The sequence below is a fragment of the Xyrauchen texanus genome, chromosome 10, assembly GCF_025860055.1.
Source record: "Xyrauchen texanus isolate HMW12.3.18 chromosome 10, RBS_HiC_50CHRs, whole genome shotgun sequence".
NCBI classification, from domain to species: domain Eukaryota; kingdom Metazoa; phylum Chordata; class Actinopteri; order Cypriniformes; family Catostomidae; genus Xyrauchen; species Xyrauchen texanus.
Genome location: NC_068285.1, coordinates 24,239,162 through 24,263,890, shown reverse-complemented (window position 1 = coordinate 24,263,890; position 24,729 = coordinate 24,239,162). Strand labels below are relative to the sequence as shown.

The window sequence follows — 24,729 nt, the reverse complement described above, 5'->3', positions numbered from 1 at the left end:
ACACTCATAATCATGCTGTTGTACTGAATATCAGAATGGCTGTTATTGCTTATGACCTGAGGTGAGAGCAAAGGTACATGAAAGACCAACCCAGTAATACATGTTTTAGTCCTACTTTTGAAATAAATAAATAACGTTATATAATTAATAACGTCCTTTTCATTTCAGCTATCACCACACCACTCTAGTTTGTCAGATACTCAAAGTCTAGTCTGTCTTTGTGTATCTTGGAAGAAAAACTACTTGAGCAAGACAAATCATTTTATTTTCAAATTTTGTGCGTCTTTAGTTATTTTGGGGAAAACAAATATTATAAATATCTATCATGACTGGACCACTGCTGGCCTTCAAAGGAAACATTAAGAACTCAACATTCCCATCATGCTCTCCTCAATACAGCTTTTCCACCTGAGGTGTTTCTGCAAAAGTGAATCAAGACTAACTACACAACACACTCCAGTTCTAACCAATGGCAATAAGAGTACACCTTTAAAGCCTTAAAGTGATAGTTCACCCAAAAATGTAAATTATCATCATTTACTTACCCTCATGTTTTTCCAACATGCATGACTTTGATTGTCTTCTGATTTTCATTGCATCTTTTTTACATACAATGAAAGTGAATTGTGACTGAGGCTGTCGTTCTGCCTAACAGAAAATAATTATTTCTTTTTTGGAACAACATTAGGGTAAATGATGACAGAATTTTCATTGTTGGGTAAACTATCCTTATAAAAGTAGATTCCAATTCTTAGACAAGTAATTATACAAGTAAACTTCAAAGTGAAAAGACAAAGGGTTGAAGTGTAAAAAAAACTGAATGTAAAATGATACAGGGCACTGTTTGGCACTGCAGGCAAAACAGCAATTTTCATCTATTTTTCTCTTTGCATTCATTGTAAAGGCTCACATGACTAAAGATTTGGTCAGGGGATATTCTGCTTGCGGTTCTGTGAGGGTGTTGTGGGCTTTTCAGTTTTACTTTGCTCTGCCCGCTGCTGCCTGGCTTGTAGCTCCTTTACCTCCGCCAGTATTTCTCGAGCTTCTCGCCAAAATGAAATGGCTTCCTGTAATAACCGCTCAGTGGCTACCCTTCTGCTCTCCCAGTCCAAAGCTTCACTGAGGGGCGAGTCAGTGCCCTTCATGCCTTTGAAAAGGGGTGAGTTGCACATCCGAAAAAAAGCAGGGTCCGTGGACTTCAAATGGGGTGAGTTTGAGCAAGTGGAAAGAGGTGAGTGTGAGCTTTTGATGTGGGTCAAATCAATGCATTTCATATGGGGTGAACTTGATTCTTTAAAATCAGGTGAGTCGATGCTCTTCGAACGAAATGCAGTCTTCGAATGAGGTGATTTTGAAGCTTTAGTGCGGGGAGAGTCCTTTGATTTTACGTGAGGTGATTCCTTCCCTTTGGAACTAGGTGAATCTTTCACCCTTACTGAGGGTGAGTCAGTGCCTTTGCTGTGGGGAGAGCTTTGTGAGCATGAGCCCTTCGAGTGAGGGGAGTCAGAGCCCCTGAGATGGCGAAGTCGGGGGGAGTCAATGCCTCTCAGGTAGGGGTAAGATCCCATCCTACCCCTATGGGGCTCCTGTTCCTGGATCTCAGCCAGTAGCTCTTGTGTCCTCTGCAGCTTCTGGGTGATCAGGTCCTGCAGATGACCTGTGGGACTCTGGGCCAGTGTTGCCTGGAGCCCATTCTTCTTGGTAGGTTTCCGCTCTCCTCGGGACAGAGCATCGTCCATGGATGCACAGCGGTTGCGGCCTTGAGCGAAGACCTTCTTCCCACTTTGAGGGGTGTGAGACTGGTTTTCTTGGCTCCAAGAGAACTCATTACAGCGGGGCAAGCTGCTGGTTTTCACCTTGTTCTCTGTAATGGAGGCTGGTGGCCTGGACACATCAGTGCCAGCTCGTCGACGGCTTGGAGCCAGTTTATCAATGCTGACCTGATGGTCCTTCATCCACTCATCATCATCAAACATAGCAGCATCCAACTCATTCACCAAGTCCAGTGTCAACATTCCATCAGAGGAGGAAGAGGCCTATAATAGGACAACATAAAATACCATTATTGTTAAATGGCTAACTGGCCCTTTGATCTCACCTTACAAAGTTACTGACCAATCTGACCTTAGCAATTATAGCCATCTGCCATATTATCAGAAAAGATTTTGCGCTTATTTCCCTTGATGTTGTAATTGCGATTAGAATTTACAAAACTGATAATCAAATCAAGAAAAGTTCAGAGTACTATGTACACAGTAAAAAGTGGTAACCTGCAAATGTTTCCTTAAAGCTTTACTATGTATCTTTTAGCCCTCTAGCTGTTGAAGAACAAAACAGCAAATTTCTTGCAGAGGAACACTGTTTTGGTAATTACGTGAGCTGACCTTCGGCTCTGCTCCTCTGAGCAGATGAATCTGATGGTTTGAGGAGTACCAGTGTAACCATGGTTACAGGTGATCAACTTATCAGAGCGAATGTCACTAATGACAACAAATCCCCTCCCCTCAATAAATAAATAAATAATGAAAGGAAGAAAAAGATGGACAAATATGAACAGGTAAGTAGCATATCTTCCGTTGTTGTTTTGACTTATTGAAACAATTGTTTTAAAATAAATAGCGTTAAAGTTAGGCAACGCTAACATTAACAATAATTCTAGCATTGTCAGATAAAGTCAAACAGTGTAAATGGTGCAAATGGTGGAAAATATAACTCAGCTAGCAGGCAAATAGACTAAAGTAGTAACTAGTTTAGAATGGCATTGTTACCAGAATAAAGTTTTTTTTTATTGTCCATACTCGAAAATGAAATTGAAAGCACAGCAGTTCCACAATCCATAATAAAATGCCCCATTAGTGTGGCTAACGCTATCTAATGAACTACTGTGATAAGAGAGCTACCTGGCTAACTATCGGTTCAATAAAATATCTTACCTGTTGAGGCAAAAAATCAATCTCTGGGTCGGTTTTAAATCCTTGCAGATCTCTGAGTTGTTACCATTTCTGAAAAAGCCAAGTCGGTGTTGTTTTGTGTTTTATTATTACGGGCTCTGTCACTTTCCATTTTTACTTGCAAACTCTTCTCGGTTTCTTTACTTTGAAAATGGGTGATTCTCCGGTGGGTTACCTTTTTGAATGATCCATGTTCAGTTTTGCTCATGTGTTGTGGATACAAACTACTACCACACTTATCACCGCACATATACACGCGCTGTAGTAGCTCCAGACCTTCTTTTCTTTATTGATGGCCATGACGTAACCATACAACTATTCTTACATAGTGTAACTTTAAGGATCTATTTCTACCTCATCTGAACCATAAAATTAGTTTAGTTGAATAAAAACTGTTAATTTAGATATTACCACATGAAACAAATGTTTTAGGTCAACATATTTTAAATGTAGTATGTCGTAGAAACATTAGGAATAGTTCTGTTCACTTACACTTATGTTATCAGCAGCCCTAGACTAGAATTCTGCAGAAAAGACCACATCTTATCATGTGGGTTGCTGAGCCCGATGCCATGAAGACATAGTGCAGGTGTAGGCCTCAAGCCATCCACCGTGGCATCCACGCTCAACTCACCACACACCCCACTGAGAACGAACCACATTATAGCGACCACGAACATTTACTATTTTCAAATCCATTTCCACAGAATACTGCAGATATCCCTTAAAATCAGCGCAGTACGCATATTCCATCTAGGCCTGTTTATCATTGTAATCACAATAAAATTAGACAGTTGACCACAATAAGTGTTTCCCTTGATTAGGATTCACTGTTTCCACCGTTTTAAAAAGATGCTTTGCATTTTCACGGTTCAATGTGATGCATGTAAGAATCATATAAATTACATTTTTACCTCTTTATGAGTAAATTTGACTGAAAATCATGCTTCTCACAAAATTTCATATGGAACATTTTGTTATAATCTTTGCAAAGATCTTAGCAAATGGTAATTTGTCTTCATTCCATGAAACATAGACGTAAAAACCTTCAGCAAAGTTTTCTGTCTGATATGACCATCTCTCTGTTCTGCAGCTGTTTTATAAATAATGTAGATGCATATATCGGTTTCATCTCTAATGCATCAAGCAACAACCAAGTGCCCATCAATAAATTTCCTCTGGCTGACAACAGTGTAAACAGACAAATAACAACTGTCCTCAGACTCAAAGTCAAAACTAGAATGCCACCCACCACAGCCAGAAGATGACCTCGCGTAGGCAAGCGACGGCCGAGTGGGATCTTGGCTCGATCGCGTGTAGGGTGTGCAAGAAGACTCTCCTCCTCAATAGTGACCTGCAAAGATAATAAACTGGAGATGCGAACATTCTCACCATATAGGCTAATATTAACACCGTTTTTTTCAGCAGCCTTAAATGGATTCTAATTTACACACAACAGGCCTATATGGCTGAAGAGCTATGAAGAGAGTTAGTAAGTGTTAATTAGTCTCACTTTCATCTTATCCAGCAGTTGTTAGTGTGAAAATAAATTTGCAGATTTATAAATAGTAATGTGATATACACATGTTGTTAAATTCACAGAAGTGAGTTTCAATTAATGCAATATGCCAAAACTGAGATATTTTTTTTTATAGTTTGCTGACATTAGCTTCTTGTTAACACAAGAAGCTAACGTGAAAGGGTATCACCATATATGCAATTCCAAAAGAAGATTTCACTTAAATAGAGAGTCTTTATGTAAAATTGTACTGTATATTGAATACTAGCCCCTTCACCTTTTAAACTTAAACCCCACTTTACTTGGACATGACAATAAATGTCCAAAAATGAATGCTTGACGTTCGCTTAACAGTGCTTAGCCTAAATGCTTTTACTGAATATATCATCCAAATAAACTTTATTTTGGCAGCTTCTGTGTTACTTGTATGTCAGGACTCTTTTGTAGTTTCAAAAAAGAATTGCTAAATAAAAGCATTTCCAGCATCTTATCCAATGGTGCAAAGGAAACACATATCGTGAGATGGAGATAGACAAAAGGTGGAGTGCAAGAGGGTTAGCAGTAGAATACACAAGAGAAAGAAAAGAACATTAATATATAAGGATAAAGACACAGACTAGCAAGGGAAAAGTGTGTGGGAGGAGGCTGCAGGAGGTTGGGAAAAGGCATTAAACATAAAAAAATAAACAGAGTAGCTGAAATATCTGTGCTTACTTCATCCAGGGCACGGTTCTTTGCTCTGGTAATAGCTGAATTTAAAACATTGATCCAAGATTCCTTTTCTTCTGGACTCACAGCCAGAAATACGAGATTGGGACTCTAATGGAAAGAAAGGCATCATAGTCTTAATTAACAGAGCCCTAAATTCCATGGTGATAGTAAATAAAACTATAGCACGTTTTCAAGACTTTTCCCAACAAGCATATTGTTCTAGTGCACTCAAACATTCACTCCTTAAAAAATCGAAGAATGCACCGAGCATTGAGCATCGTTGTTCACTATATTCCTTACCAGAAGTGTCTTCATGTCTTCCAAATTCAAGTGTGTCAATCAACAGCATTTGTGGCATAATAATGATTACCAAACAAAATAAGTTTGACTTGTCCCACTTTTTCCAGATAGAATATCTGCGAAACAGTGAGGCACTTCAAACAGGCCCAGTTGGCATTGGATAACTTTTTTGTTTCAATAAATAGCCTTATCATTTCATATTTATATTATGTTAGATTTAGTTTGAACTTTTGAAACAATATAGTATGAGATATACACAAAAACAGAAGAAATCCGGATGGGGCAAATATTTTTCAAGGCACTGTAAATATTACAGGCACTTTTTTCAAGCCTTGTTTTGTTACCTTGTTCCCAGGTTGGTGGCAGCGCAGCAGGGTGAATTTACTGTGGTTCTTCTTGCTGTGGCTCTTAGCCTTTCGCAGTTCCTCTGAGCGCTCATAAAGTGCCAGGTCAAACACTTCATGAGTCTTTCCATCATTCTTCATCTGGACACAAGAAGAGCAGCATCAGCACACATTCACAGACCATCACCAAGCCTGTGGGTACACGTCATTTCTACGATTAATTATTGGACCAAAAACCTCTAAAATAAGCTTCTAAAATATTATTTGACTCTCGATGGATGTACTGTTACATTGTCTTCCTCAAGACTAGATTATTGTATTGCATTACTGGGACATCTGTCCAGCAAGATCAATAAATAAACTTCAATTGGTTCAAAATGCAGCTGCCAGAGTGTTGACTAGAACCAAGAAATAAGATCATATTAGCCCCATTTTATCATCATTACTTTGTCTACCTGTTAAATTTCATATAAATTTTTAAATTCCATTATTTACGCACAAAGCTTTGAATGGTCCAGCTCCGCAGTACTTAAGTGAACTTCTACCACGCTATATTCCATCACGTTCATTACAGACACACTCCCCCAGTTTAAGTCTAGACTAAAGACTTCTCTATTTAGTCAGGCATACACCTAATTTAACCTCAAACCCACAATTAGGCTGCTTTAGTTAGGTCTGCTAGAACCGGAAGCACTTCCCATAATCTATAACTCTGCAACAAACTGAACGGCATCTATGCTAATATTATTCTATTTGTTTCCCTGTCTCAACCTCGGGATTCATATCCTCACTGATCTCTGCCTGCATCACCTTGGTCTAATGATGGACTACACTCTTATAATGGGATACATAGATTATCAATTAATTGCCAACAAAAGCCTTCATCAGCCAACTAACAAGGACAATTGCATCTATGTGAACTTCTGCAGTTAATCCAGGATGAACTTCAAAGACATTAGTCCTTAATTACAAAATCTTTGTTTAAACACTGACCCTTAACACTTACTTAGTTTCCTATTTTTAAAGCATGACTTGCACTTTACATAAATAAGTAATATTGGCATTATATTCATGATGTTAGCCAGAGGGGAACTGGCCCCCAAAGTGAGTCCGGTTTCTCACAATGTTATTTTTCGCTATTAACCAACATCTTATGGAGTTTTGTGTTCCTTGTCACTGTCGCCATCGGCTTGCTCACTGGGTTTCTAAATACAGTTATGATTTCATTACTTATTTTTATAAACAATTTATAATCATATTTAATCAAACTACACAATGATGACTTTAAGACTTTATAGATATTACCGCTTAATTTTCTGTTAAAGCATGATTTACCGTAAGTGTTGTGAAAAGCGCTAAACAAATAACAATGACTTGACTTGAATTAATAGACAGGATCTGCAGTGTTTTCAGAGGCCCACAACGCAGACAACAGTGATTCATGGAGGGACATATTCACTTTAGCTCATGTAGACAGAAAACTAAACAAAACGTAACAAAATTACAATAAAATGGATACACACGTATTTAAGTTTCAAAAATGCACAATAAGCACCTGTACCCTTGAGTGTATATCAAAATAAAAGGACAGTTCCTCCAAAAATGTAAATTCTAAATAATTTACTCATTCTCATGTCATTTCAGACACTTCAGACAGAATTTTTGGTCCCACTCTGTATGCCCTTTACTTTAACTACAATGTGTACTAAAGTTAAATACATACAATGCAATATATTTATTGTGTAACTACATGTTGTTCTACAAAATTCTCCCAAAATTGTAATTTTCTGCTACTGAGGTTGAGGTAGAGGAAGGTTTAGGATGAGAGTTAGGGATTAGGGTTTAGGGTAACTCTTGTGGTAAAGTAAGGTTTAGGGTTAGTGTTACGGTTACCAATTGAATTACAGATGTACATTGTATAAAATGCTTAAGTACATAGTAGCTAAAGTTAGACCTATAAAGTGGGTCTGACTTTTTTTCTTCTGTTGAACACAAAAGGAGATGTTACTTATAGTCTCAGTCACCATTCGCTTTCATTATATGGACAAAAGATCACACAAGATGTTCCACAGAAGAAAGTCATATTGGTGAACTATCCAAAAGAACAAACATTGAGCAAATAAAGTTCTGCATATTAAATTGGCCAGATGTTTTTCTGTACAACATCTATTAAATAAAGAATGTTTAACGGTTCAGTACAGGAGATGCTTACTAACCAGATTTGAGATAAAAAAATTATGAGGTATGTAAAATCAGTATATTAACACTTTATTTTTTCACAATGCCTTATGATTAAATTAAAAATGAAAGTTCAAGAACAGCACAACCCTGACGTACATGTAACCAAGCCTTTCAAAGTCTCTTAAATTTTAATTCAGTCCATGCCAAATAATACAACAGTAAAATTGTCACTCTCTGTATCCATCAGAAATCAAGACAGATGTTCCAAACGGTTTTTGGTTAGTTCAGCTCCTCCTCTAATTATTCAGTCAGTGACCCATCTGAGAAAATGCCTAATTTTTGGATAGGTCAGTCCTCAATACAGCTGACTGTGGAGGAATAGTGGTAAATTTCATTGAACCTGAGAAGAAGACCAAAAAAAAAAGATCACACACACATAGTGGGATATCAATTCCCAGAGAGACACAATGAGGGTCAATAAGGTTTGTGCTTAGAGGCCATAAAACTCAACGGAAGAGATATTAGCATGAGCTGTGCAATGTCACAGGGAAAAAAATGGTAAAGAAGACATTTTGGGTCAGAGTTCTGTATTGATACTAGGCATTACCATAGCAACGGAAATACGCAACAAAGGAATCTGGTGTCAGTGAGCTTGAGATTAAAGTAAAAGATCAAAGTGATGTGTGATCATAGACCAAACAGCAAGCACAAGTAAAGCAGTCTGTTTGAAATATATCTTGCTAACTGATTTGAAATGTTACTCCACAGCATTATATTCTGGCTGTAATTAGGTCATGTTTGCAGTTTAAAAAAACAGATATGTTACCAATCAAGAACAAAATCCAGGTAAAATTTGTGTAACCACACAACTTCAGCTGGTCTCCTGGGGTGACACATTTAAATGTGAGTGAGTGAATAATCTGAGAAAGAGCATACTAGTGATGCTAATATGGGGCAAAAGACCCCTGGAGGAAAAGAGCCTGCCCTCTCTTCACCACATCAATATTTCACTCCCCCACTGTTGGCACAGCATGTTCCCGGCAGGGGGCCTTCCTGATCTCTGGATTAACCACCTCCAAAAATAACCCACTAACCGACCATCTTCTTTCTGATGCCGGTAACTCCATCCACAACAAAAATGTAAGAACTAAAACACTGGCTTTGTGAAGAGTACTCCTATGAATTTTACATTCACTTGATGTTTTTTATCCCAAAATCCCAGAGGATTTTCAGAGTAAGGCAGATTTTAAAGCCGCTGTAAATTGGTAATTTATAAGGCTGAATTCGGGCACTTTCACTTTGCTTTGAGCCTAACAACCATAAAATCACTCAAAATGCAGGACTGTAATGCAGTGGTTCTCAACTCCAACTGATGGGTTGCAGGTCTGTTCTAATAGGGATAGACAGCAGCAAACAAACAAAAAACATGCTAAATGCATTTAATAAAATACAACTAACCATATAGGCCAATCGTGCATAGTGAGGATAGCAAAATAAAAAAGGCTTTTAACAAACTTTAAAATGGAGGAGCAAATGATTAACATGTGCTGTGTTGTTGACATCAAAGGCTGTGCAGCCATTTCTACAGTATTTTGATGTGAATTCATCTGTCACTTGACGCTAGCCAAATTAGGTAGATGCCAGCATGGACCGGATTCACAGACATCCTTGAAAACCATGGACAAGGTAAAATGCAACCTGACAGAACCATGTTACTACCTATTTCACCTATACCTCATTTTTGCAAAATAAATTTTTTACTTGGCTTGTTGAATGTATCGTGGTAGTTTCCTTGTGAAATAAACACTAAAGGGACTATAACAACAGTGACTTATTTCCTTCACACAAATCACAAGTAGATTATCAGAGTAAAACAGCAGATTATCAGTTTATAAACACATACTTTTCGCATTGTTCCTCACACATCACCCAATGTTTGATCAATTTAAAAATACATCAAATTGTGAATTAGCTGAACTTGAGCTGAAAAGAAATGGGGTACGAGTCCAGAAAAGCAAGTCGATGCATGAGCCGAACGTGTCATAGAAGCACCACAAAATGAAGTGATTGCTTTAGCAATTGCAATTTTCATCCACATTTGCTTTTTATGATAGTGTTGTTAAAGTGTAGGGGAGTAGGGAGGTAGGTTTTTTAAAACTCAGTTGAGCATTACATAACCTCATAAATCTCATCTGTTTGGGAGAAACTTTTACTCGCTTTTAGCGCCACTCAGTGGACATTTCACCTCGGAACTGCTGCCATATGTTTAAGGAACCACATAATCGTTTTTCAAAAATGTTGCCACCATTATATAAATTTCATGAGATCAGGCTGGTAAAATTGGTTGTCCAGATATATCCTGCAAAAATAGATCTGCTGAATCCCTTCGAATCACAGTTGAGCATGTTCTGTAATCTGTCAACCAACTTCCCTACGCAAACTGAAAGATCACAGTTCACTATGGCACAGACTGCTTTTATGACTTGACACTTGGCTTTCATTTATTTTATACACTACTAGAAAGATGCAACTTCAAAGATGTATCCTTAAATCATTATTGTAAAATGGATAGCACCGTCTATGAATTCGGATTGGATGAGCCACGTCAGAAGCCATTGGGAAATGACTATAAACGCACTCCTGACAGCACATTCTATATTAATGTGCCACGTTTCTACGTTGTTTGGCAACCTCAAACAGTCTTGAGTTAGTATAATGTTACTTGGTGGAAGAATCCTTTATTCTGATTATTAGTATTCATACATATATTTAAGTGTTTATTGCACATTAGTGTCTTTTATCAAATTGCTGTTGCTGCTGTTTTATAAAAGCAATCAGCCACTTATGTCTCTTCATTACAATTATTTTCCCAGGGTCTCTTTTGTCTTGTTACTTTATTAATATACAGTATATCAGACATACAGCTATGTTATACACACTTCATAATCCAAAGTCTTAAATATGTAATATTATAGGAAATACTGGCCCATTTACAGAGATGTCTGTGAATGTACACTGTGTATAAGTAAATCTTCATCATGTTAACATGTGATCCATTTGCACATATGATGGTCAACCATGGCATCACCCTGGATACAGTGAACTCCAGAGCATTAATTATTTACACAAGACATATAGAGAGAGCTTGAACAGAGGCACTTTCAATGGTTAGAAATGCTCAGCTGCCTACATGTATAAACTTCAAGTGATGCACTTAGAAGTCAGAAAGGGTCGTGGCATTCATAGCTAGTGTTGCATGAGGTGTGACTCTATGCTATTTGAGTGAGAGCAATCAAAGAGTTATGTCAGGTGACATCATTCTAACAAGAAAAAGGCTACCTTGAACACTGGAGGAAAGTTGAGTGCAGTGCATATCGCTGTCAGTAATATAGACAGCCTTGGCAGACAACACACAGAGCCTAAAAGCAGTCATCACCGAAAGACAGTCCTGTAGCTTACATACTCAGACTGATGCAACCTGCTGACAATGTTTTCTGACACTATAAAAATATCCTTGGTTGGCTGACTGATGGATGGGTAAATAGAATGTTAATGATTGTATCTGTGGTCATTTTACAATATTCATTTCACTGAATAACTGGGGTATCTTGTGCAAATATGAGAAACACAATAGATTGTTGCCTGTCAAACCTAAATATTTGGAGGATTCAGGAGAGATTGACCGTGACGGATGAGAGAAGATCTCTTTCTTTACAGGCCTACCTTCTGCTTTTGAGAATATGATCAACAAAAACTCATTCACCCCTAAACACATTCAATTACTATGAGCATGGACTAGTGAATGTTATTTTGTAATGTTCTTTAAGAATATAAGAGTAATTTATATTCTTAATCCATGCTTGGACATTTATGTAGGTCAATGAAGTAACACGTTTTAGTTTTTTGTCCGCATTTAAGTTATTCAAAAATACATTAAAAATGCATTTCAGACAAAACAATTACTTGAATACACCTCTATTATGAATATAAAGTAATTTAATATTTTTTCTTTGGCTAAAAGTAAAAAAAACAATTTGTCATGTAACTGTCCAGAGAAAGGAAAATTAATCTTGTTAAAAGCTGAAAGCCTTGAAAAAAGAAAAGTTGGCATAAGTAGTTTGGATTTTTTCTTTTTTTATATTCTTATAAAATAAGCAGTAAACAAATGTGTTTTAAAATATTATTTGTATTTGAAAAAGTTTTGTCTACCTAATCAAAGTCAGGTGGTGATCAACATTCAGGTGACCAAATAAAACATTAGGCCCCTTTAATTGTTGGTGGTGCTAGGGAGGGGATTTCATTGTTCAGAGGGGGTGCAAATAAAATAATAAAATTGTGTAATAAATACATAAATTGCAGCTATAAACTCGTATCTAAACAACATGCAGTTTCATGCATCTAGCAATGTTTAGATACAGCACAGCTCCTAAAATAGACGTGCTATGCATTAATTTTTCTCAATGGTATTCCACATTGCCAAGCTCAGCACACTGTCTTAAAATGTTTACTGATGTTAGTAATATAGCTCGTTTGCTGCCAACTATGACACTCCCAAAATAATACTTTATGAAACACGCGCACACACCCACACTACAAGAAATGCAGACATATACAGTACGATGAAATATGAAATATTGTGCCATTTGAATACATTGACCTGTACTGTACAGGCTTGGAGCTGAACGGAGAAAGTACAGCTGATTTTGACTGATTTTAACAATTCTCGTTACTCATCTCTTGTTTCTCACGAAAGAAGAAGCAAGAAGCACAGCTATGTCAGTTTAGTGAAACATTTAAGCTAAGACTGATAATCAAGACAAAATGTGTCCCGACAGTACCTCTGTCAGGACGTGGGACGTAAAATCGAGACTGTCCTGGTTTTATTGGGATGTCTGGTCTCGGCGATTAAAGCGCATTATAGTTATTATGCTTAAAATGATTTCCTTAGCAGAAAGGGATATATATATATATATATATATATTTATAATACCATTAATTTTAATAACATTAACCTTCCCAATCATAGATAAATTTAATGAAGCCCGCCATTTCATTAAAGGGGCAAAATTAACTGACATAAATTTGCTGGGAATAAAACACCCAAATGTTTTATGCCCTGATTGGGCCACTGAAAGGTGCCCAGCTGAAAAGCCGTTCCAGGGCAGTACACTGTTAAAGCTAAAGCTTCGGGTTTAGACCAATTAACTCTGTATCCTGAGAAGTTAGAAAATGAATTAATAATTCTGTGAAGGCAAGGCATAGATCTAATGGGGTCAGAGACGAATAATAAAATATAATCTGCGTTAAGCAAAAGCTTATGCGCCACACCTCCTGCCATCACCGCTGGAAAATCATCCTCCTTTCTTATCGTGGCTGCTAATGGTTCCAGGGCAAGACAAAAAAATAATGGGGAAAGAGAGCAACCCTGCCGGGTGCCCCTATCCAGAGTAAAATAATCAGAAATTAATCCATTTGTTTGTACCGCCGCTACAGGGTGTCTATTATGTATCTTAATCCATCCAATACATTTATTCCCAAATCCGTACATTTCCAAAATCTTAAAAAGATAATCCCATTCTACCATATCAAACGCCTTTTCGGCGTCAAGTGAGATGGCAGCGACTGGAGTCCGATCATTCATCAATGACCACATAATATTGATGAAACGCCTAATGTTATCAGAAGAGCTGCGGCCCTGAATAAACCCCACATGATCTATATGTATAAGAGATGTCATAAATTTACTTAATCAGTTTACTTAACCAACATTTTTGACAATATTTTAAAGCCAAGCTGGATCAGGGAAATTGGACGGTAACACTTACACTTGCTTGGATCTTTATCCTTTTTAAAAATCAGACTGATCCGGGCTTTTGTCATGGTTGGCGGAGCTTTCTATTCTTTAATGATTCCGTATAAACTTCTAACAAAAGTGGAGCCAATTCAGTAGCATTAAAAAGAAAATCTGCGGCAAAGCTATCTGGCCCCGGAGCCTTGTCTGTAGGCAAGGCCTTAATTACCTCACCAAGCTCCTCCAAGTTTATTTCAGAGTCAAGAGAATTTTTTTGCTCAGTCACTCAGGGGTGTTTGTTGAGGGTCGGCGTGGGGCTGGGAATGGGGAGGGCTGTTAGTGGGAGTTACTTATTGATTCAGTGTATTTATGTTTTTCTTTTCTGTGTTTGATGTAGGAATCAACTAAATTTGTAATCACAAAAAAAATTTTTATGATCCGGTATGATCCGGCCTCTAAGAACCGCCTTAAGTGCCTCTCAAGCCACGCCCACAGAGGACACTGAAGACCAGTTGGTCTCCATATAAACATTGATTTCAGCCTTTAACATGTTGAAATTCAGGATTTTGCAAAATGATGCATTAAAGTACCAACTTTATGATTTCCTTTTCTCCATATGTGGCAACACCTCTAAACACATCAGGGCATGATCTGAGACTAAAAAGTTCAACAACAGATGAAATGAGGGACATAGATATATATACATAAAAAATCTATTCTAGAATATCAAATCAAATGAAATCACATTTATTTATATAGCACATTTAAAAACAACCATGGTTGACCAAAGTGCTGTACAGTGGCATCACAGGCAGGACAGTATAACAGAAATAAAACATAGGTAGAAGGGCAATTTCACAGCTTAACCATGATATATGATGAATTAAAAGCTAAGGAAAATAAGAATGTTTTAAGCAACGATTTAAAAACAGATAGAAAGGGGGGGGGCGGTCCTGAGGTAATCAGGTAAAGTGGGAGTGAAGTGTTCATGTTTACAACTGCCCATTAAAAGTCGTGCCGTAGCATTTTGGCCCATCTGCAGGCGGGATAGTGCTGATTGGTGCAGGCCAGAGTACAGAGAATTACAGTAAACCAAGCATGAAGAAATAAAAGCATGGATCACAATTTCAAACGTTTTCCTGAATAGAAAAGTGTTGTTTTAGCTAGGCGACGTAGATGGAAAAAACTTGATCTAACCACTTCGTTAATTTGTTTGTTGAACTTTAGGCTACTATCAAAGAAAAGTTCTTAGCATAAGAAGTGAGATGAGGAGTGAGAATACCAAAGACAATGTTGTTCACTGTTTTAAGCTTGTTTGGTCCAAACAGGATTAATTCAGTTTTACTCTCATTAAGGTGTAGGAAATTATCTGTCAGCCAGATTTTGAGTTCCTGTAGACAAACTAAGAGAGGGTCAAGAGCTTGTTTGTCATGACGTTTTATCGGTACATAGATCAGTGTGTCGTCAGAATAACAGTGAAACAACACCCCATATTTGTTAAAGATAGTGCCCATAGGAAGCATACAGTATATAAAGAAAATTGTGTTGAAGTGAGGATCGAGCCATGTGGAATACCACAGGTAAGCTGTGCCACTGAGGAGCTGTGCTGGCCCACTGCAACAGAGAAGCTTCTGCCTGATAGATATGACCGGAATCAATTCAGAACCATACCTCGAATACCAACACAATGCTCAAGGCGTGAAATAAGGATACTGAGATCAACCAGATCAAATGCTGAGCTAAGATCTAAGAGGACCAGGGCCATGGCATTCCCAGAGTCTGGGGTCATTATGATGTAATTTAGTAGAGCAGAATCTGTACTATGCAAAGCCTTGAAACCTGACTGGAGAGGTTCAAGTATAGAGTTCATATTTAAAAATGATTGCAACTGGGTTAAAACTGCCTTCTCCATAATAAAAAATAAATAAAGGGCAAGTTAGAGATAGGTCTAAAATTGGTACAGATAGCGGGATCAAAAGTGGGTTTTTTGAGGAAAGGTATCACCCTTGCAAGTTTAAGGCAAGTCGGGACAGTCCCAGTGCAGATACATTTATTAATAACAGACAGTAAATCTGGACCAATAGTGTAAAATATTTGCTTGAAAAAGCATTGTGGTATGACATCATTTAGAGATAAGGTAGGCTTTAGATGATCTGTTATTTCTCTGCATAATTGGAGAGAAACAGGCTCAAATTCATTCCAAACAGCTGAACAAGTTGGAGTCTTGGTCTTGAAGAAAGAGGTATTCTTCAGTATTTCATAAGACACTTGTAGATGGTTCTTTTACCATTTACGTTCCACCTGCCGGCAGATCTGTCTGAGTGATCGAATATTGCCATTAAACCAGGGCTCTGATTTTGGTTTTCAGTGACGTGCCTTTAGTGGAGCTACAGAGTTTAAGGTATTTGAACAGATGGAATTGAATAAATTGAGATATTCCTCAGCATCCAAGTTATTTGATGAAGATGCAAAATCCAGAGGTTTACGGACCTCGTTAGATGCATTTGAGAAGTCTGTAGAGGAGCATGGAGAAAATATATGTGGCAAACATACCTGAGATGGGACTTTCACCACAGAGTCAGAGAGAGAGATTAAAAATAAAATCGGATTGTGATTAGAAAATGTGTTGTCACATCATATGTAATATAAAATGTTTGTTTACTAAAGACTAGTGGTTGCTGTTACATACTCCTCCTCGGCATGTCCTATGTGAAATCTTATGGACTGATGAAATAAATTTATAGTCCCTAACAGATGGGTTCAAAAGTCTCCAAATACCTGTAAGACCAAGATTTTTACACATCCATTAAATGTTGCTCTAGGGAGGGGCCTGGGTAGCTCAGCAAGTAAAGACACTGACTAGTCGCAAGTTCGAATCCATGGCGTGCTGAGTGACTCCAACCAGGTCTGTTGCTAGGGAGGGTAGAGTCACATCGGGAAACCTCCTCATGGTCGCTATAATGTGGTTCGCTCTCAGTGGGGCATGTGGTGAGTGGTACGTGGATGCCGTGGAGAATAGCATGAAGCCTCCACACGCACTATGTCTCTGTGGTAACGCGCTCAACAAGCCACGTGATAAGATGCGCAGATTGGTGGTCTCAGACGTGTAGGCAACTGAGATTCGTCCTCCGCCACCTGGATTGAGGTGAGTCGCTATGCCACCATGAGGACCTAGAGCACATTGGGAATTGGGCATTCCAAATATGGGCATTCCAAACACTTTTGCAGCACTATGATCAAGGACTGAGTCCATTAAAAGATTAAAGTCTCCTACCAATATTATATCATGAGGGGTGTCCTGAACTAGCAAAATCCCTTCAAGATCAATAAAAAAGCCCTAATAATCAGCGTTAGGTGCGTAAATATTCACCAAAATAAGACTTTGCCCCTGGATTTCTGCTAAAACAATAATGACTCTTCCTAATTTATCTTTAAAATGTTTAAGATATTTGAATTGTACAGGTTTACTTGTCAATGTAATGACTCCCCTGCTCTTACTTGAGCCAGCACTAAAGAAAATATATCCACCCCATATCTTGCTGCAGGGAAAGATCCATTTCTTGAGGAAACACTATATAATATTTCTCGTTTAAGAAGAGAAGTATCCTTCCTTCTTTTTATGGGGTGCCCCAACCCATTCACAATCCATTTGGAGAGAGACAATCCACTCATATTAACATTTTACATTTTGACATATTAGAAAAAATAGATTATGTGTCAAAAATAAAATTATTAAGACCACATTCCAACATTAGTGCAACAATCAAACCCCAAACTTCCCCCCAAAGTTTGGGGTTTTATTGTGCGCATTAACCCTGCGCATGGCAGTGCCAACTGACGTCCATCCCTCTAAACTCAAACAATCTATGTATGCCTACGAGAGCCCCCGTGACATCTTTGCCATCTGATTGGTCAAGACCGGTGTTTCTTTTCAAATTTTGTGAGACAATTACACAACAGAAGATAATCTATTAACCAAATACCAGCCAATAGTCAGAATAAAAACAAATAACATGTAAATCCAACTGTTCCGAAGAAGTGTTACTACACAAAACAAACTCCAGCCTCTAGGCAAAACCAGCACAAAAAGAAACAAAAAAGCACTCAGTTTCCTCGGACGGTCAAGTGAATGTTCAGTGAGTTGGTCCACTTGGCTGCAATATGAGTGCCACAAATTAACTTACTCAGTCCATTGACTTTATGAAGGACATTGCTTGTTTTGGACATGTAAATATTTTACGGCCATCCTTAGCATTTATTCTCAATTTGGCCGGGAGCATCAGTGAAAAAGCGAACTTCCGTTGATGTAAGAGTTTCTTGCATTCCTTGAAATGATCACGTTTCTCTTTTGTCAAATTCACAAAGTCTGGGAAGAAGAAAATGCTGTGGTTCATTTATTTCATCTAGCACAAATGACCTGTATCTACTGTATATAAAACGACTAATTATGTACTTTAAGAAAACAACATTCCAGATATAGATATGCAAAACCGTAACACTTAACTCAAGCTGCCGACTGCATCAGTGTATAACACAGATTATGGGCATGCTGTTTGTCTCAGTAAAGTTCATGTTTGAATAATGCACCACTATGAATAGGAACTATATACATTTGTTTAGATCCACTTCAATATAACACCAACTGCATTTTTTGTGTGTGTGAGTGAGTGTGTGTCATGTTTGGCCTACAGTGTGGGGAACAAATGTCCCCACAAGGATAGCAGAACCCTGAAATCATCAACACTGGGAGCAGCCAACGTTCCCTAAATGTAAACAATCTAAGAACAAATTAAAAAAATATATTTATTGATATATCTCTTGATATATATATATATATATATATATATATATATATATATATATATATATATATATATATATATATATATATCTTTGATTAGTCTTTGAAAAGTTTTTTGAAAAGTGGGACTAAGAAACAAACAGACAGGATGAGACAATAATTTTGATCAAAGGAATCTGACATGTATTAAGCCACTAATAACTGTCATCTAAATAAAATACAGTACTACAATAATATAGAATAAAATGTGCCTTTAATGCTTAATTGCAAGGGTATGTAGGATCTGATTCTTAACCATATAAATCACTATTTCTGTTCATGGATAACCTAAAAGATAAAGCAGGCATTTCTGTTTCAGTGTCATTGACAGAACAAAATGCATGAATGCAAATTCTATTGGTTGCAGTAACATATAGAGATGTTGGCATGATATGGTTAGTTTGCATTTGACAGAGCATGCCATTGGATTAATGGCCATGAGGATCCTTAGGGACAGAGAGAGGTGCAGCTGGGTCTTTGATCTTTAAATGTAAGTAATAACGTTGCTCATCCAAAAATGCAGCTTGAGAGTGAGGGTTGGGTGACTGCTTTAGTAACGCTGAAAACCATTTAATGAGTAAATGCAGGGCACCACTGAAGAGCCCATACAGTTTCCCATAGTGATATGCTGTAATGTGACGGGTCTGTGAAAGTGATGAGGGCCTAAAGGCACCGACAAAAACAAGCTGCTACACTTCCATGAAAATTACAACCATTCCTTTGCACATGCTTCAAGTGAGCAACTAATTCAATTATAAAGATTTGTTGCTCCTACAATAAACCACAAATTGAATTCCGAGGCACTCTTCGATCGGCCTCTAATTTCATTATGTGTAAGCAACTTTCTGAACCTTTAGGGATCTTTGGTATTTGCTGTTGATACTTGCACAATATCCATGACACAAGCATAGGGAAATATTGATTGTAACCAATAACCTGTTGCAGTATTTACACTTGGACAAGATCTGTATTGATTGTGTCACATCTGGGTTTCAATTTTCAGTGTTTATATAATATACTTTAGAAAATTACAGCTTGTCAAAGGGATTACTTTAATTATGTTGCAAGAGCATACCATTAGGGCAGGAATTTTTGGCAAATAATCAGGCCCCAAGAATTTCTGACAAAATAATCTTTGTAGTTTATGTTTACTTTAGAAATCTGAATGTGTTACATACATACATATATTTTATGGTAAAACTTTACAATAAAATTATATTCATTAACATTAGTTACAAACTAACAGCACAATACTTTGAAAGCATTTGTTCATATTGGTTAATGTTAATTTCTACATATACTAATTTTTTACATTAAAAGTTGTATTAAAATTTGTATATGTTAACATAAGTTAATGCAATCTGAATTATTGTGCATTGTTAATTCATGTTTACTAATGCATTAACTAATGTTAATGAATATAAACTTGTAAAGAGTAACCCATTTTATTAGTTAAACTGAGTATTTGAAGTGACAGACCTGTAGTAGGGTAATGATGAACACCTTTAATGATCATAATTCGACCCTCAAATCTGATTGGATGAATGACGTTCCACTGTACATTGCATATTTTCTCAAGTAGGTGGTGACAAATAAGCATCTTTTATGTAATGAGTGAGTTATTCAACAATTAACTCAACTGATTCATTAAAAAACCTGGAGTCGTTCACCACCAAAACAATGGAAGTGAATGAGAATGATTCATTCACTTAAAAGATTTGTTCAAAGACACTGATTTGTTTATTACACAATTCAGTGCAGAGAGAGTTTTGCTTAATGCTTTGGCTTTTTTTGGAACTATTTTCGATGGCGGAGAAGAAATGCATTAACTAACTGGTCGGTTTTTGTCTGAAACTTAAGTTAATATTGTCTAATATTATTCACATGTTTGTTGTACTTTTATATACGTTGTATATTTACACATTGTAAATTTCAGAACTCAAAACTTCCTCTTCGCTGCAAAAAGAGCATTTGTTGAAATTAAGCTGCCAAAACGACTCATTCTCTACTTCCTCTACATTGTGATGTCATACTGTAAACATATGCATATTAGCGTGATATGAGGGTGAATCAATCGTCTGTGTTCTGCAACTGCTTTCAGGTCTTGAATAACATATAACATGCGAGTAAAGGCAGCCGGTGGACTTTCTGGTGCCCTCCTAGGGTAAGATGGTGCCCCCCTTGGGAGTTGGTGCCCTATGCAGACTGCATAGTATGTAGGGAGTGGCGGTACTGACAACACATCAACGCCAACTTTACCTTATCAATTCTATAGACCCGCATAGTAGCAGTAAGCAGTGAGATGGAAAGTAGAGAGCAGGTCAGTCAAGAGGAGAGAGCAAATCATAACAGTGGGCATTTACTGTCAAATTTTAAAGGAGAAGCGCCACCAAAACCGAGAGTTTCTGACAGAGGGTCAGAACGAGTGTGGAAAACAATCATGTTTTACAAATCCATTACTTTGTTTTGCATGTGTGCAAAAAAATTTCTAATATTATAAGAGAACCACAATCAACATATCAAAATAATAAAAAAAGGCATGTCATGACACCTTTTAAGAAACTTTAAGAAAAAGATGCATTTTTTATATATATTAAAGTCTATCTGCATAACTCACCTCTTTTTCAAATATGTACAGATGATCTCCTTTAAGCATCACAAAGCGGTTTTGCCATATTTCCCTGAATATCCCTTTGCCACAGAACCTGCGGATCCAGCCTACTTTGTCCGGTTGCGATGACGGCTGGTTGGCATCTTGAAGACCCTGAATGTTGCAAGAGTAACCCAGTTAATTTGTCGCCTGTCTTACATAATACTGTTGCGTAGTAACACTTCAAAATGCTTTTCCGTCAGTTTAAGGGTGTGGCCAATTAAATGTGCCGTTAATTGGAATAAAAGAACATTACCTGTGTACAGCATTTATAATTCACGGGAAGAAGTGTAACCGGTAAGTACGATCTTACATTCCTTATCATAACAAAGGAGTCATTGTTGTTCAATTAATTTAAACCGACTTACAAAAGCATTCTAAGCAAATATAGATGATCCGAATTCTTGCAATGTATTACATTCAGTCAACGTGCAATAAAAAATATATATATAGGCCTATATTTTTACGTACAGACTCATTTAAGGCAATCAAATACTCACCCGTTTAACCAAATGGCTTTTCCTCATGCTGTTTATGTGGGTTTTCCAATGTGTATTCCGCAATCTGTTCCTATTTGTATGGAAAAAATATGTTTTGCTTTGCTCTTCTCTCCTTTACTGAAAATTGCTCTCTGCCCTGTGCAGGTGTTCTTAAGGATGAGATGAGCTGCTGGTTCTCAGGGCTTGACTGCCTGTGTCTACACTGACGGTTTGCAAAACGCGGGCACAGGCTCTCCATTGGCTTGGGTGACTCCCTGCGTTGCTGTGGCTTGCATTGAAACAGATTGGTGGAGGTTATTCCCGTTTATAGAGCTCGACTGCTCCATCTATTGAACGAGCACAGCTGTCAGAATGATGCCATGGTGCATGTCCAGAGGTTCAGGCGCTTTCTCTTTTTCTCATTAAACTAAACGCATTGCAAATCAGCTTACTTACAAGGTAACGGTCGGATTTCAGTTGTATATGGAAAATTCATGTATTCAATTGGTTTATTTTTGTTGTTATTATGTGATACAGTGAACAGTTTTATCCCTCAGACTACCCACCTCACGAACAGTTAAAACTGCCCCATTGAGCAATAATTATGTGCAATACACAGTTTAATCTATTTATATTTATCCAACCTCACCTGGTCCCTCAACACCAGCTCTATCACCAAGAAAGCCCAGCAGCGTCTCTACTTTCTTCGAAGGCTGAGGAAAGCACATCTCCCAACCCCCATCCTCACTACATTCTATAGAGGGACTATTGAGAGCATCCTGAGCAGCTGCATCACTGCCTGGTTTGGGACTTGCACCGTTTCGGACCGCAAAGCCCTGCAGAGGATAGTGAGGACAGCTGAGAAGATCATTGGGGTCTCTCTTCCCTCCATCAAAGACATTTACAAAAAACACTGTATCCGCAAACAACCAGCATTGTGGACGACCCCACACACCCCTCACACAAACTCTTTACCCTCCTCCCGTCTGGCAAGAGGTACCGAAGCATTCGGGCCCTCACGGCCAGACTGTGTAACAGCTTCTTCCCCCAAGCCATCAGACTCCTCAATACTCAGAGACTGGTTTGACACACACGTCTCCTGAGTTGCACTTTAATTACTGTCACTTTATAACTGTCTGCTACATCAATAACTGCTATGTGCATAGAACACTATCTCATAGTATGTTATGTTTACATTTTTAGAAACTGTCATCTTTTTGCACTACTGAGTACTGGTCGGCGCTGCACTGTCTATTGTCCTGTTCATTGTCAGTAATTTGTTGTACTGTCCTGTACTTTTTGCACATGTTTGCACGTGCACTTTATATAGGTATATGTAGGTTTTTTTTATATATGTATTTTATTTAGTTGTGTTGTCTCATGTGGTCCTGTGTTGGTCCTTTGTTGTTTTTATGTAGCACCATGGTCCTGGAGGAACGTTGTCTCGTTTTGCTGTGTACTGTACTAACTGTATATGGTTGAAACGACAATAAAAACCACTTGACTTGACTTGACTTGAACATACCACACCTCTTCTGCCTCTTCTGCCATTCCCTTGCATCTGTATATAACAGATTTGTATTTGTACATACACATATATATATATGCGTGTGTACAAATACAAATCTGTTATATACAGATATATAAGTGTGTGTGTGTGTGGTATTGTGTATTTCTATATATACTTAGATTTTCTATTTGCTTTTTATTTCTATTTTTTTTTTTTTTTTTCATTATCTCTGTATTGTTGTTGTATTGTTTGTGCACTGGAAGATTCTGTCACCAAGACAAATTCCTTGTATGTGTAAGCATACTTGTCAATAAAGCTCATTCTGATTCTGATATCTTAAACTGACTCCAAGTGTAAACTGACTACTGTCAATTAGAAATAAAATCACATATCTTTTAATTGTCTGTATTTTAGTGGATGCATATGTCCATGAGCCTTTTTTGAGTGAACATCAAGATTTTTCATCTTGAATGTATAGGGGAAAGTGTATTTCAGATGTTGTGACCGGTAACCATTTCTTTTCCTTTTTACATTTTTTTTAAGCATTTTGTTAACTTCACTATTTCATTTCAAGTGGTCCTGAAGTGCGACAAATGATTATTTAAGTACCGGTACAATATATCCCATGCAGCCTCTCAATTAATTTGAGGCCATGTAGCATAATAATTAGCGAGAGTTAGATCAACACGTATGATCTTGTACAACTGCACTCGTATGAATTCATGTGACTTTCACTACAGCCAATGATGTCGCATTTCCATCTAATACATGACAATAACTTGCTTCTGTCACACACAACATCTTCCTATCATGTTTACACACTCTACTGATCGGTTAGGTTTAGATAAGGGGTTTGGGTAAGGACATAATATTAAGAAGCATGTCCTTAACACCTCGTGTGCAGAACACGCAGTTATTTCCGCATTAGACATCCTATGAAATCGTACAAATTTATACGAACGAAATTGTACGAAATAGCCAACTCGTAAAATATATACAAATTTTCATGAGTTCGGTTGAGCACAAAGCTGTTAAACACACACTTCTTGCACGTTTTTGTTCCTTGTTGTACTTTGGTACGACACATCAAGTGCAACATCATCTGGCTACAAATCTACCACACAGAGTCATAGAAAGCGACCATTAAACTTTTACTTTATCCTGTACACAATTTTGTGCTTAGTGCAGTAAATCCATTCAGTTGTTCAGGTCTGATAGTTCTCTGACTGATGGTGGGGATTTATAGTGCGATTATGGGGAGGAGGGGAAGTTATAGTAGAACAGCCTGAACGAGTCAAGGGGTTTTAAGCTCTGGAGGTTAAAGTGGAGGTCAGGGATAAGCTCAGTCTTCTTGATACACTTTCATCTGTCAGGTGTTTAAGAGTTTGTAAAAACTGATGCTGTGTTGACTGCATCACAATTTCAAAAACTATAGATAGGTATTAATATGGCC

At 37.6% G+C, this 24,729-nt stretch overlaps 1 protein-coding gene across 2 annotated transcripts; it reads right to left on the bottom strand.

Moving 5' to 3' along the window:
- Window positions 1-257: 257 nt before the first annotated feature.
- Window positions 258-22,026, bottom strand: plekho1a (pleckstrin homology domain containing, family O member 1a). Of its 2 annotated transcripts, XM_052136619.1 has the most exons (6): window positions 21,788-22,026; window positions 21,255-21,401; window positions 5,826-5,966; window positions 5,185-5,289; window positions 4,204-4,305; window positions 258-2,036 (listed from the first exon to the last, which is right to left on the bottom strand). In XM_052136619.1, the coding sequence occupies exons 1-6, from the start codon at window positions 21,812-21,814 to the stop codon at window positions 927-929; spliced, it is 1,632 nt and encodes a 543-aa protein (XP_051992579.1). In that variant the 5' UTR covers window positions 21,815-22,026; the 3' UTR covers window positions 258-926. The 2 variants fall into 2 exon arrangements, with proteins under 2 accessions (XP_051992579.1, XP_051992581.1); XM_052136621.1 differs by lacking the exon at window positions 21,788-22,026 and having other exon boundaries at window positions 5,826-6,017; window positions 21,255-21,353.
- Between the last annotated feature and the right edge of the window lie 2,703 nt (window positions 22,027-24,729).

Bases quoted from the DNA above. Each gene is read 5' to 3' on its own strand.
- plekho1a (XM_052136619.1), bottom strand. From the start codon at position 21,814: ATGAGGAAAAGCCATTTGGTTAAACGG. The intron at 21,402-21,787 runs GTGAGTATTTGA...TGCAACATTCAG, and splicing joins AAAGCCATTTGGTTAAACGG to GGTCTTCAAGATGCCAACCA. The intron at 4,306-5,184 runs GTAAGCACAGAT...TTATCTTTGCAG, and splicing joins AGAACCGTGCCCTGGATGAA to GTCACTATTGAGGAGGAGAG.